Below are 14,935 nucleotides of genomic sequence, written 5' to 3'. Positions count from 1 at the left end.
CCTTCACAGGAAACCCCCAGAATCAGATTACTCCCTCATACCCTCCTCCCATGGAGCTCTTCTCCATGTAGAGACTCTAGCTAGTCATCCAGTATAAGGTAGACAGGGACATGGAGTTTCCAACCAGGGGTCTTGTCCCACCCCCAAATGGCTATGAGCCCCCCCCCCCTTCCCCTTGCCCCTTTCGTTTACATCAACTACTCTCTGCAGTTCTGTATGCAGATTTACGGGACATGATGCTGGAATGTGACATGTTCATTCGACTCAAATCTCAGGGCCATGCCACAGAAAGGACCCCCCTCCCCCCCATTATGAAAGTGGTGCCCTTTACAGGGAGGGGCGACTCCTCCCTGAAATATGGCACCATGCCACTTCCTCATTAAAAGTAATGGGGCTATTTGTGGGAGGACGGGCTTAAACAGTCAAACGGCAGTTCATCTGAGGACATAAATCTGACTGTCAATGGAGAAAGTGGCTGGTTGGGAAACAGTCCAGCTCTCCGGAGTATACCTGACCTGGAATCAATATTCATCTCATATGTTCCTCAGCTGACTTCTTATCTCCTATATAATGAAATCAATTATTTTCTCACCGATGTACTGACATAAGGCCTCATAGCCGTTTGTACTGACATCGGTTTTCATAAAGGAAAGCACAGACAGGGACCTTTTTCCATTTCATTTTTAGTAAGCTACATATTCGCTTTCCTCCAACTCAGTATTCCTTCACATTCACATACAATTTTAAAATTATCCCTGACATCCGTTGTTTTCTGTTCAATTGTACACACACATTAATACTATCACAGTTCAGTTTACTCTGTTTGCAGTTTTCAATAATGCACAACCAAAGTACACAAATATTTCATTACATAAAAACACAAAAGAAACTCAACTGAAGTGAATTGAAAGCTACATTACAGATTATATACAGTGTTTCCACAAAGCGCTTACAGAGAGTTTGCACAGGTTGGATTTCCCAGTTGAATATATAGCTGAACACACAACCACCCACCGACACATACACACACACAACCACCCACCCACCCACACACACACATACACACAGACAGACACACACACACACACACACAAACGCACAGACAGACACACAGACAGACACACAGGCACACACACCGTTAATCAGCAACTGAATGCCAAGAATGAGGAGTGCCAGCGGGAAGTGGGCACAGTAAATCTATATGTGTGGAGAGCTGATGTTTCCAGAGTCGTAAACACCGACAAACAGAGGAGGCGAAACCAGATGGAGACAAATGGACAGAGTGCCCCCCCCCCACCCCCCTTCCCCCAACTTCCAACATTACACAGCCCACTAAGCAGCTCACACAAAAATACCCAGACTGTACTGCTCTGTAACATAATGACTCCACTTTCACATGCCATCACAATTGAGGACCCTGTTCGTACGGCAGCTTGTTTTGGGGTTTTTTTTTGTGCTGGCTGGCTATCGTTTTAGATCAGCGGTCCCTGACAGAGATAAACATGTCCTCTGTCTCTCTCTCTCCGCTCTGGATCCTCTGAGGCGGGGACCGCGGAAACAAAAGAGATGCCTGAAAGCACGCAGGGAGTTGCCACGGCGTCGCCGCCGAGTTTTACGGCAGTAATAAAGACGGGACATCAAGTCTGACCGCTTAAGCCTGCCACGCTGGAGCCAAGGCAAATGCCATCCAGCACAGCCTCCGTGGAACTGGATACACTAAGCCCGGGCCAATAGAATTCCAGCGCTACGCTGTGTATTGGTGCATTACTGCATGCAGTGATGTGCTATAGTGTTATAGAATGTAGTGGTGCATTGCAGTATGCAAAGGTACATTTCTGGAACTCCTGTCTGCCCTCTAATTGCCTAATACAGAGGATGCTGTATCTAATCTACGCCCCCCATGCTGAACTGTGTTCCTACCAACTCCAGCTGTAATCAACACTACTTGATCACATGGCTGACAACAAATTATTCCAACATATTAATAATGCATTTGTACATTTGTTTGTTAACTGAATGTAAACCCCTTTCGTTTTCGATCAATAAAAAGCCCACAGAAATTAAAACCAACAAATGTCTCTCTAAGCTAAACTTGACGAACACACAGTGAAAGTACAACAGGTTGTTGTGCTAAATTTATCTTCTGATGTTTATAATAGAACATGGTTAGTGACTTAACACTGACACGCGTGTGTAAAATCCACACACTGTAGAAGCATTTGCTTGCAACTGTTCAGTGAGCAGTTGACTTTCCTGACTCAATATCTCATCTGGCAGAACTCCACTGAGGCTTTGATTAGATTCGGCCTGTGCCATAAAGCATGTTTTCAACAGGACATGTGTTCACTTGCCAGCAGCACATAGGACTAATCAAATTAAATAAAAAAAAGGTTTTCAGGTTTTGAGGCGCTGTCACTACATGTATTTCTTTTCCAGATCGGATAGAAAAAAGCACAACATAAAGATTTCATCAAAGGAAAAAAACATGCAACTTCCACACCAAAGAAAAGTCAGGTCCAGCTAATAGCTTAATAAGCACTTAATCTCCTGAAGACAGATGTGTACACAGAACGGATTTACCTCCTCTCACAGATAACTAAGGACAATCCTTCCGGTGTGTGTGTCAACATCTCAACAGATGTCTCCCTAAACACAGAGCGCAGGCTGGGCCGTGCTCACTCGGGATTCCAGGTCAAGCATGAACAAGCCAAGAGGCCTTTCCGCTCTGAGGAAGAAAGGCGGGGAGCTCTATGGGTGACTGATGGCTGTTTGCGTAGGGGGTAGGGGTGCGGGGGGCAGTGATCTAGTGGCACAATGCAGCACGTTCTTGTCTTTGTCTATAATGAGATCTTTGTGCTCCTTGAGAAGGACAGATGACTGGAGAGGTCTAGTGAGTTGAACAGAGAACACATGCACACAACTTTGACAGTTCTTGTGTCTCTCTGGCCAAGAATAGACGTGTAATAATATACTGGCAGCCCATAACCCTGTTGAACTGAGAAGAGATCATTCCTCTGTCACACAGGTCATTTTGACTTGGGACCATCAGCACAAGTTTACTGCAAAATACAAACACACACACAGTACTTAGTATATATGAGTTTGAATATTTCAATTGAGTATGACAGAGTATCATGAGACCACAGACAGGTGAATATGAAGATGATGAAGATGATGAGGATGATGAGACATGAATTGTTTGCGAGGACCATTTAAATTTTGCGTATTCACAATTTATATTCCCAATTTGGCAACTCATTTTCCCAGAGAAAACCACTAAAACCCTACTGTGATAAAAAAAAAAAAGAAGAAAAAAAAGTTACTCATCAGTGGTAAAGGACCTCACACCCAACTGGAGAAAATTTAAGTTGTCTGGAACAGTCAGTTCCATGAGTCATTTTAGGTTTAAAGAAATCATAGTCTACAGAGTTCATTTACTCTGAACACAGGGGCCTCGACAGGGTTCACAACAAGCAAACCATAAGTTTTATTACATATCACACTGTTACACACGCGCGCGCGCGCACACACACACACACACACACCAGCTAATTGGCATCTCAAATTCAAATTCAAATTCAAATTCAGATTTGCGCACAGCGTGGTACTGCACATACACGAGTCTGAGTTTTGTCATATTGAATACAAAATACTCTCAATTAAAATACCATCACAAAGGAAATATTAAAAGAAAGCCCCATATGAATTACCATCATATCTGCCCCTTTTAGGTCTAAAGTCTATTTATTTATTTATTTATTTATTTGTAGCGGAGAAGAAAGATGACACAGCATTTGCTTTTCCTGTCGGCTTTGTTATGAAAATAAAGTAAAGCATTATTCTCCCGTGGGCTACTTACGATCCTTCTGCCAGTAGATCTGGTTAATAGCGCCTGTCTTCTCAGATTGCTCGTTTCAATCCATTGCGAGTGTGCCCAGTATATCGGGAATATGTTTCAAAGCCATTAGTACGATCCAAAAATAAATAAATAAACAAAAAAAAAAAGTCCAGTCCGCGCCTGGTGGGCAAGATATCTTCATACACTTTGTGGTTGTCCAAAGAGTTATTCCCCGTTGATGTAAAGTTTTCCCCTTCGCCCTCACCTTTACGATTTTCGTTATGTTCTCTACTTGCTCAAAACATTTTCAACAAAATGCCTGGGTGCTAATGGTACGCAAGGCAATTCATAAAACGCACTGGCCACAGCACCGTGCTCCGCGTAGTAGAACAGCTGTTACAGTGTAGCTGACTCAAAATAATTCCCGAGAGAGAGAGAGAGAGAGAGAGAGAGAGAGAGGACGAGAGAGAGAGAGAGACCTGACAGTTCTTGCCTGAGTCAGAGCTTCCATGTGCAATCCTCGGAGGTATGCGTGGCACAGGCTACAACCAACACTCTCAGCGCCGCCAAATCTCAGCTACTTAAACAAATGGAAGGAAAAATACAAAAAGGTGTGGCAAGCGTTTATTTTCTTAAAGGAAATGTGGATTGGGAGATCGAAATAATTCCCGAATGGCTTCGCAAAGATAATTTATTCAAATTTATTCACAATTCTGTAAAACGACACAAACCACTCCGCAATGATTGCCATCGTCTCTCCCTCACTGCTGCGGAAAATGAATATGCTTTATTTAAAGGACGGCGGAATGCGAGCATTGTCTTTGCCTGACCGAAATCCCAATCATTGGAATCGGGAGTGTAATTAGTTCACATAAATTCGATCTGATTTTGGTCAGTTGGTTATGTAGTATGTTTTAACCTAATATCCTAATGTCGCATTCCGTATCTTTATCCATGCTCTAAATCATTTCTATGAATAATATTATATTTATGATTGATCCATGAACTTTAAAATAAAGAAAATATTATCTGTATTTTCCCTGGTATGCTATAAATTAAAATAATACCAATATTATAATAATACCAACAGCCCTCGCTACAGATTATAATCATTAAAAAAAAACATTTAAAAAGTGCAGTGAATTAATCGACAATGGGTTCATAATAGGGTATCGTTCCAATAAGTCTCTCCATTCCAGTGTTGCTCTCTCCTTTTAGAAGACAGATTAAATCCGAAAGTAAGAGGAAATGTGGGGAACCCCACCCCAAAGTCCTTCTGAGTGCATTGTTTATAGTTGGCCTACAATTTGTAACAGAGTGCGTCCTGAAAAGCACTGTCAAGACATACATCAAGTTAATGCATCCAATGAAAACATGTATATTAATATAAAAGATTTCATGGTGATGTTGTCACAACCATGGAAAAGTCATTCTTCGTGGAGTATTCATTTGACTGAATATCAAATCACTGCATCTTTTGTTTTCTGCTTATCTTTGTAGACATCCATATTGATTATCTGTCCAGAGTGTTTTGAGGAACTTGCAGTTAAATCTAAAGTTTTAGTCATCCTGTTGGAATAGGATTAAAACCATTCCACTGGAACACAGTGACCTTGAAGTACCTTGCCGCATAACCCATCTCGTCTGACACAGTTGTTGGAAAGGCATTACATATAATTGCCAAAATCCCATACAAAACAGAATGAATAAGGACTGAGTATTCATTAACATTTATAGCTCTGTCAAAGCTGAGCCAGGCAGCACAGTAACAAAGTGATTGCACTGAGCAGGATGAGATAAACTAGCGGTCTGTTTATCCATAAAACTTATTTATGTACTTGTCCGGGCGATGAGAACAGACCACAGTGCTGCAGCTCACAAACAACTTTAAAACAAAATGTTCAAAGCGGCGAATGATTGCTCATATACTATCAGTCCAATCGCTGCTCAGAAGATGACTGCATCTCAGACATAAAAAATAAAAAATAAAAACACGCTGGCAATCGATTCGATCTCCACCAGTGGAAACACTCCTGAACATCAGCATCCCTTCGGAGATTCAATCAAGAAAAAAGGCGCCTGTGTTTACTGGTTCTCCTCCTGCTCGCTCCGTATCGATTCTGAGGCAGGCCAATATTCATCCATTTTTAAAGTAGTTTTCATAATCGTGAGGTAGCTTATTGAGCTGGCCCTCCTCTGCTCTCCCGGCTCAGATAAACATGGCCTATGAAGGCTTACAGGATGGTAGGGTAGCACAGTGGATATCTCTTTTATCGAGGTAGGCTTTCTTTGCTTTGTATTGCGTTTCAGGCAACGATGCATCGATCAACATTCACACATTCAAGGTCACAAATTCAGTGTTTTAACATTGTCCTAAAATAGCAATGCTAGCTGGATATTGTTTAAATTAAACTTTTTTTCTTATTATGAGAAAAGCCTCTGGCTTCAATTTTTCACAATGCAAAGAACAAGAATCTTCAAAAGAAAATTATTATTTTTTTAAAGTATAATGGCATTTGTAAAAAAAAATTATATTCACAAATACTGAATTGAAAGTAATCTTACATAAGACATCTGTAATAAATGTATATATTTATTGCGGTGGCTTGAGGTGTGGTCTGCATTATGTTCTCTAAGCATTGCGGTGCTGGTCTATGTGTACTCTTACCCTGCGACAGTCGGACAGGTTTGGTGACGGGCAGGCCGTCGATGGCACACTGGTTCCCACAGGGGTACAGAGTGATGACTCCGGCCCGGTTCTCGATGTAGCAGTGCTGGGCTGCCACGCCGGGGCCCTGGATGTCGATGTCCATGGCTCCATGGCCCACAGTAGTCCTGCCTGGAACAACAAGCCACATGGTATTATAATAACAATAATAATAATAATAATAATAATATGCATTTAACTTTATTCATTCACAGAGGCCTTTTTTTCCAAAGTGACTTTCAGGTTCAATAAGTATATCAGCCTTGATTAAAACTCTTGGTGGCAGTATAGTATAGTTTAATGTAAGTATATCTGCCTTGATTGAAACTCTTGGTGGCAGTATAGTTTAATGGATAGGAAACTGAGCCACCGACTCTACATTCAATTGTGTGTTTGATTCCCAGCTGGTGCTCTGATATTGTGCCCTTGAGCACGGCACTAAATATGAACTGCTTCAGGAAAATAACCAGCTGTGTATATGGATTGAATGTGAATCACTCGAGATACGTACCTACTAAGTTTTGAAATGAAAACATAAAACCCAAAAGAAACACCTTTTCTGTTAGTTTAAAAAGTAATCTTAAAGGTTCTGTCTGAGCACACACAAAGCCCATTTCTCACCTTCACCTAGAATCCCATTGAATTATTTTTCCACTCTTGGAAAACAGATTTTATTGTACCATTTGCATCATATTGATCATGGATTACTTGTAAGTGAAATAACTGAAGTATTAACTAGGAAGGGCCTCCCACTTTTTTTGGAAAATGGTAACACTTTAATTGAAGTGGATTATATGTAGCTTTCATAATACCCAAATATGTGCTGCATAATTCATCAATGTGGTAAGCAAACATGGATATTGCAATCAGCTTATATAAACTGTTTTGGACATTAGATGTGATGTTTGAAGTTATTTCACTTGCATTATAACACCTGTTGCTACATGCTTCATAACCTCATGTCACTTGTTGCTAACTGAGCATAATATCCTCTATGTCTGCTCATGACAAGGGGTTATGGCCATTATGTAGAGCTGATTGGGGCATTGTGGAGACAAGTAAAGCATCACCAGGAAAATGTGACTGTTCAGCCACTCCCCACCTCCTGCCAGCAGTGACATCGCCTGCCGGATCATTCTCTAGTCTGGACATGCACTGCATCGGAACTCTGACCTGAGACCTCGGGTCATCAATGCAACTGAGAAGTGAGTTCTCAGCTGGCCTTTCCAGGTAAATACATACAGAAGGACTTTTCCTGGTTCTACAGGGGCCAAGCTCAGTTTCCCCTTTCCACCCCTCACCTGCCCCAGACAAGAGGACGAGAATTGGGAGTGTCACTGTGCAGTGCAATAAGCCTTTTCACCAAACCACAAGACCCCCACATGCACCGCCCTGTTACCCCTCCTCCACTACCCCACAGGCTACATTTCATTTGGATTGGTCCACCCCCTCCCCCCCCCACACACACACATAAACACCAGTTTGAATAAAGGAATCGCCCAAATGAATAACTATATATAGGCGACAGATGTGGGAGGTTTGTGGGATGGGGGTTTTTTAGGGTTTATACTGACCAGCACCCCCCTGCTGTCATGCATACAGAAACAGGGGTGACAACAGGGTCAGGCCACAGTCTACCCATCACCCCCCACCCCTGTCCTTTTACCAGGCATGTGAGTGTGTGCAGGTTTCAGGCGAGGGGTGGAGCTGTAGTGGAGGGGAGGGGGAGGGGGGGGCCCAGGGCAGAGCTGGCAGTCAGCACCATGGATGTGCAAAGCATTGACCTCTGACCTCTGCCCATGTTCGAGTCACTTTGTATTGAATATTTTCAGCCCTGGCCAATGCCTGTGTGTGTGTGTGTGTGTGTGTGTGTGTGTCTGTGTCTGTGTCCGCAATTGCGTGTATATCACCAATTGTTCAAGAGGCACAATTGGCTATGTGCAGCTGCTCTCACAACCCATAGAAGCTCAGCTTAATAAAAGCACTGACAAAAAAAAAAAAAACGAGCAGCAGCATCATCTGCAAGCGTCAGCTGGTGGACTGTGAAAAGTACTTGTTTTACTCTTGAATATCAGAGGAGGTTTCAGGTTTCAGTTCTAGAGAAATATGAAAATCAGTGGAAAAGCTAAATAAATAAATTATTGTTGTACAGAGCTGTGGGAGCCTAGTTCCTAGCTACACACTCAGTCTTCCTGAGAGAGGGAAAAAGGGACTCACCCTCAGGTATCGGCAGAAGAGTGATGGCCGTGCTGAGACGGCCACTGCCCAGGCTGACCAGGTGGGGGCGCTCTGCTTGGACCTTTAATGCCTTCCCAGTCTCTATCAGGTCCAGAGGGGTGCTCTGCAGGGGTGTAACACAGCAACTTCCTTAATGTCTGACATCCACATACAGCTGTTCTCTACTGTCCTCTTTCTGTAGATCAATGGTTGAAATTCACATTTATCCTAACAGAGTTAATGCTAACTTCTGTTTCAACAACATGATAAAATCACATGGATTTAAATAAAAGATTATTCCTAACAGCATTATAGAGCAGTTGAGATGGAAACAGTTATGTTTGGCTCCTCTCTAGAGCGAAACACCTCTATAGTCTCTCTCAAGTACATGTAAAGTCAATGTCTAGTGCTCAGCACTCGTACAGCTTTTCTCAGTGTGCTATGGAACTCCAAGAACCCATACTGGGATTGTCATGGTAACACGATTCATAAATGAATGTATAGTGCTAATACATCCTGAGGAATTGGAGTCAACAGCAGTGACAGTCCAGACCCTGCACCCCTGAACCTCCCATGTGGTCCTCCAAAAACAGCGGCTGATCGTTAAAGCCGGATTTCTCCTTTAGGGAAAAATCGTGGGAGTTCCATCCATGGATCCCCGCAAATAGGATTATCCGGGGTCCAATTAGGCAGATCAGCTGAGCAGGGGAGGGTTAAGAGGATTTCCAGTGAGAGGGTTATGAGATGAAGGTCCCGGGACAGACATGCTCTGTAACTGATACCCAAAGGCAGGTCGGCTTTGGGGACAGAACGACCACTATTTGGATGAAAATATCCTAGCAGTATTTTGTTTACGGTGAGAGAGAAGGACAGAACACTATGCCAGAAAGTCCTTACTAACAGACATCTCCTGGCTCTGGCAAGCTTCTCCAGCTCTGTGAGTCAGCTGAACACAGTTTTCTAGTAAAGGCATAGCTTAGGCGGCTGGAGTGTCCCTGAACAAGACCACAGCAAGTGGAGAGGTAATGAGAGACACAGCCTAATTCTCCGAGGATTACATCGCTGGACTTAACTGAACTAAAGGACAATGTTGCCTGAAAAATCAATTTTCTTTATTTCCTTGCCTGGCAAGATTTTTGTTCCGAACAGCCCTACAGAGAAGTGAAGATGAAAACTGTGCTGGTTACTCAGGTCTGTGGGGGATTACTGCCTGATTATGAGATGAAAGACCATAACGGCAGTCAGAAAACCCAACATTAAAAAGGCTAACAGTTCCTTCAAGATTCTTTCAGGTTCTCTCGCTATCTTCCATATAATTAGTCGAATGTCTCTCGCTGTGATGTTTCATTCCAGCACAAGATTTTCATGTGGGGAATAAAGTGAAGAAAAATCCGCACTTCCCATGCCCTTTAATGTTTGACACATAACGGTCATTACCATTTGATTTGACTTCAAACTCTCTCAAACCCACCTTTCAGCCTCCGACATTTACCGTCCCTGCTGATTAGAGCTCTTCTCTAATCTTTACTCTTTCCGTTTTTTTCAGTGCTCTTTATTCCCATTTGCTCATCGTCACCTTTGACATTTTAGTGCTGTACCAGTACAGATACTGGAGGGCAAAAGCAAGGTCTTCGCATTTCGAACAGCCTTTTCAGCAAAGCATTCTGGGAAACAGGGCAACAGGCAATGAACAGAGGTCTTACTGCCAGTTGCACTACGTTCTGTCAAAACAGACTCATTACTTTGTGGGTGTCTATGACATAGAAAAACAAAAGGAAAACATTCCTTTTTACGCAATTAGCATTTCACCCTAGATTGGTTTCAAAACTTGTCTTTCTTTTAAAAAAAAGTTTGGGTATAAGTCAATCAATACTTTGCCAAAAATATTCAATAAACTCCATGAGAAGGTTTTTTTAAAACTAGGAAGCCAACCAGCACATCTATTAATCCCAATACCCCGCCCCTTCTCAACCTGCAGAATGAGACAAACGCAAGTATATGAAAGCCCTCAGGACTACAGTGCCAACAATGCAACTCACCTGCAAGACCTGATGTGTCTGTCGACCGCATTGGGGAATGTTACTGTTCAGACGGTCCATGTCCACCTCGTTGTCAATCACACCATCTAAATCATGAAAATCCTGCTGGAGTGAAAGTAAAATCTCGGTTATTTGGAAGTCATGATTCTATCTTTATTATTTAGATTTTTATGAAAGTCAATGGGCAGATGACAATCACAGTCTGCTCCTAATTCCTGTTCCTGTTTTGCACACTGGCCCACACTTTCTGGGGATGATGGATTCCCAAGTGTCATTTCTATCCCCCTCTCTCCTTGATATCAAACATTTTGTCAGGAAACTCTCAAATTTCTCCCAAAGCTGCTTCATAGCTAGAGATTGTTAGTATGAATAGTCGTTTTCATACTTAAATATTGACCATTAAGGAAATATTCATATAAGATTAGATTTTTTTTTAAAAGGTACTTTTATATGAATATATACTTCCTGTCAAATTTTGCATTTTGTATGCATACTGCTGGACAGAGGTTGGAGTGCTCATAGTGGTGGGGAGGGAAGTATTGGATACAGGCTTTCCAGATAAACCGTTTACAGACACTGGAGTCAGAGTGTCCTAAAAATGAAATATTATCACTTAGACCTTCTGAAAAGTTTGTTAACCAGAATTTTGAATTCTTTAATGACAAATGCCAAGGAAGATGGAAGTAAGTGACCCATTCTACAGGCATTTCACGTATGTTGACTGAGAGTGACGGGACAGTAAGCAGGCGGATTCCTGCTCCAATTATACAGTGTGTGCTGGATTAGGCAAATCTGGCCCTGCAGGCTATTAAAAGAAGGCTGGCTGACTCAAAGAGGCTCAAAGACAGCTACGCTCTGTTTAGTGCTCTTCTGAAGATAGACTCTGACTTTTACAACTCAAATAACAAACTGAGCAGAACATACATGAACAGGATCCAACCAAATCCAACAAGAACCCAACAACGACTGTGCTAAATCCCTTTCAACATTGTGGAATTCATATCCTTTATTCCAAAGGCTGTAAATTAGTTTAATTCATGTAAGTTTATTTTGTATGTCTGACAATTATTTTTTTTTTAATACAACAAAACACACATGCTTGTTAGTTTGTCTTCAGTAACATGCATGTATGTTTAGCTGAAAAAAGATTTTCAAGTGAACCTAATGTTTTATTTTTTAATTGGGAAATATTACCAAAATAAAGACACGCTTACGTGTGTGTCTGGCCCGGAAGAAGGTTTATCATCCCTGTCTGTAATTTTCTGCTGGTTCCACATCTTTGTGAGTCATGGTGGTGATTCAGCTCGACCGCACACGCACAAGATTCACAACCTACAAACAATCACAGCTGGTTCTCCCTGCAGGCTCCCCTGAGCCAACACTCACACCGTGAGCCTCTCTCTCTCTCTCTCTCTATCTCTCTTCTGCCTCTCCAAAAAATCCCCTTTCCAAATTCCACCCCCATTACTCAGAACATCCACGCTTTGGGATTAGACTAAACAAACACAAAAAGGCTGTGCACCTTTATTTGGAATGTGTATGTACAGCATTCCCCGAAAGCCATAACGTGTATTACTGCAGAAGGACCGAAAAGTGGAGAAAAACGATATCAGTATTGTACTGACTTTATGAAGTCACCCGGCTTCTCATTTGTGTAACAATGGAAGCATGCGGTCACATTGCTTCTAACAATACCCAGAGCAAGTCACAGTAATTTGCAGTAACTGCGATAATCCTAGTTTGTGTAAGAACCCAGGATGGTAAGGATTTATGTGTAGCCTTGAAATCAAGCCTCAGTGGAAAAACAGGTTATGATTTTTTTTTCAGACCACATAACCTATTGCACATGTTGTTTACAAACACATTGCATATAATTTTATCAAAACGTAACATAACGTATGTGATTTACTCAGCAGAATAAGAACCAAGGCAATGTGTGCTGCACCATATAAAACAGTTAAGCAGATAGCATTTTAAAAGCCATGCATAGGATGCCAAATAAACATTCATTTATAGTCAATGTCCAGCACTGCCTCCACAGCAATAGCCAAGCTATCATCACCCATAGTACTCACAAAACTTTCATATTCATCATAAGAAAATATACCTCAAAACACTCTGATGTAGCTATGATAGCAATTAGCAGCAGTGAAAGCTGTTGTGAAATAGGAAACGGTAAAATTGGATGAGATTGTTACCTCTGGCCAGGTGTTTGGTGGAGACATGGTCTCCATTGCGGAGAGATCAGGAAATAAAGCAGATATGAATACACCAGCCTCTTCAGCCGCAAGCTAGAAACTTTGCATCCAGCAATCACAACTTTGCATAATACTAACGGTGTCTCACTGTCTGCCTCTTTCGCTCGCCCTCTCAGTACCTGCTCCCCTTCACGAGACAGACCTGTCTGTGCCTGCATAAGTGAGCTAAGCCTCAAATTCCTGCCCCGCGGGCAAAAGCCCTGATAAAAGAGGTAGACAAGACAGAGAGGGAGGGAGACAGAGAAAAAGAGGGAGGGAGAGAGATAGAATAGGGGAATATGAGATATGGATGATGCAGAACGAAAAAGAAAAGAGTGTGGGAGTGGAAAAGCTGAGTAAGAGAAAGAAAATCATTGTCTAAGAAGTAAAAGAAAAAACGGAAAAAAGTTGAATGCAGATTATGCAGATACAAGGGACAAGCCACAGTTTAAACGATGTCTTGAATAAATCCATCAGATTTCTTCATGTTGGCACAGGCTCTGGCCCCAGTGGTTAGAGCTTGTCTTTCAGCCTCCCAGAATGTGCACTAGAACAGCATGCACCTCATCCCCCCCCCCCCACCCTCCCTTACACACCCAATACAGGGCATGACCAGAGATCACAGGAGCACCAATGAGATTTCTCTGCTACTGGACAAAGGATGGTATTGTTTAGTGTCAAGAATGCAGGGAATGTGCCTTGTGTTTTGTGGAGTTAGGTGTGTGTGTGTGTGTGTGTGTGTGTCAGGGGGTGGGAGGGGGGTGGTGCACAGGAGTTAGTTAAAGCAAGTATAAGTGGAAATGTGGGAGACAAAGTCATGAAGATTTGGTGAAAGGAGGACAGTTTGGTTGAGAAAACATCCAGTCAGAGGTGGGAAAAAAAATCTGCTCCCTTGATGACCCCAGAGGTCTGGAATTTAGGGGTGGAGAAGCCTGCTCTACAAGCAGCAGCTGGATAACTTAAGAGCCCAAAGGAAGAGACACATCCTCTCCTGTCCAGTCTCACCGGAAAGGTCCCACTCTTACTTCCCAAAACATGCAGTAGGCCCCTGGTCTCTCTGCAGTTAGGTCATACGGCCACCAGGGGCAGGGCTGGGAGGGGTGTGTGGGTCCTCAGGTACATGCAGTACAAAGTACAAAGAATTTATCTCAACACAAAGAAATGTTTTCATTTTTCACCTGAATGAAAACTTCAAGGTTGAGGGCAGGAGATTAAGGACAAAAGCAGCTCTGAACCTGATCCCCGTGTGGGCCCTGGGATCCGGACGAAAGCAGTGCATTGACCTTGTGAGAAAATATTGACATGCAGCCGTTCATGCAGCCGTCCGGTCATGTGTACATTCGAGTTTGTAAAAATGTAGTTCTTCTTTGATGTGTTCTTTCACATAGCATCCTGAAGGATTGATTCAAAGCTAAAGGCTTTTTTACAAAAAGAAACGTTTATTTGCATATTAGATAAAAGGTAATTTGCATATTACGAGTGTTGTGTTTCAGAAAGAAAAGGTTGGGAGGGGGAGAGAGAAACTGAGAGAGAGAGAGCGAAGGAGAAGGGGAGAGTGTAAGGGAGGAAGAAAGGAAGCTGCCTGTATCACAGGACTCTCTCTTTGAGTCTGTATTCGGTGTATATGTCCTCTGACAGCTGTCAGATAGATAACCATCTTCCCCTGAGTCTCTCCTCTACCTGGTGAAGAACCCTGCTGCTTAATCCCCTCTGTCACAGTACTCCTACTCCCTAATGTTTACATACACACACTCACACAGGCACACACGTATACAAGCACACACACACACACATACACACACTCACACAGGCACATGCGTGCACGCACACACACACACACACACACACACACACACACATACACATATACACACTCACACACACACACACACACACA

General features: G+C 42.6%; 1 protein-coding gene across 1 annotated transcript in view; it reads right to left on the bottom strand.

Annotated features, from left to right (window-relative positions):
- Positions 1 to 13,286, bottom strand: part of phldb1b (pleckstrin homology-like domain, family B, member 1b) — a 59,327-nt gene extending 46,041 nt beyond the window's left edge. The window contains exons 1-4 of the mRNA XM_064302403.1: positions 13,000 to 13,286; positions 10,802 to 10,906; positions 8,763 to 8,886; positions 6,507 to 6,677 (exon numbers count right to left, since the gene is read on the bottom strand). Of these exons, the coding sequence (XP_064158473.1) occupies positions 6,507 to 6,677; positions 8,763 to 8,886; positions 10,802 to 10,906; positions 13,000 to 13,035 (436 nt within the window). The 5' untranslated portion in view covers positions 13,036 to 13,286. The remainder of the gene's footprint in view (positions 1 to 6,506; positions 6,678 to 8,762; positions 8,887 to 10,801; positions 10,907 to 12,999) is intronic.
- Positions 13,287 to 14,935: the final 1,649 nt, after the last annotated feature.

Source organism: Anguilla rostrata, chromosome 12 (assembly GCF_018555375.3).
Source record: "Anguilla rostrata isolate EN2019 chromosome 12, ASM1855537v3, whole genome shotgun sequence".
NCBI lineage: Eukaryota > Metazoa > Chordata > Actinopteri > Anguilliformes > Anguillidae > Anguilla > Anguilla rostrata.
The sequence above is the reverse complement of the archived record's forward strand: the minus strand, read 5'-3'. Positions and strand labels throughout refer to the sequence as shown.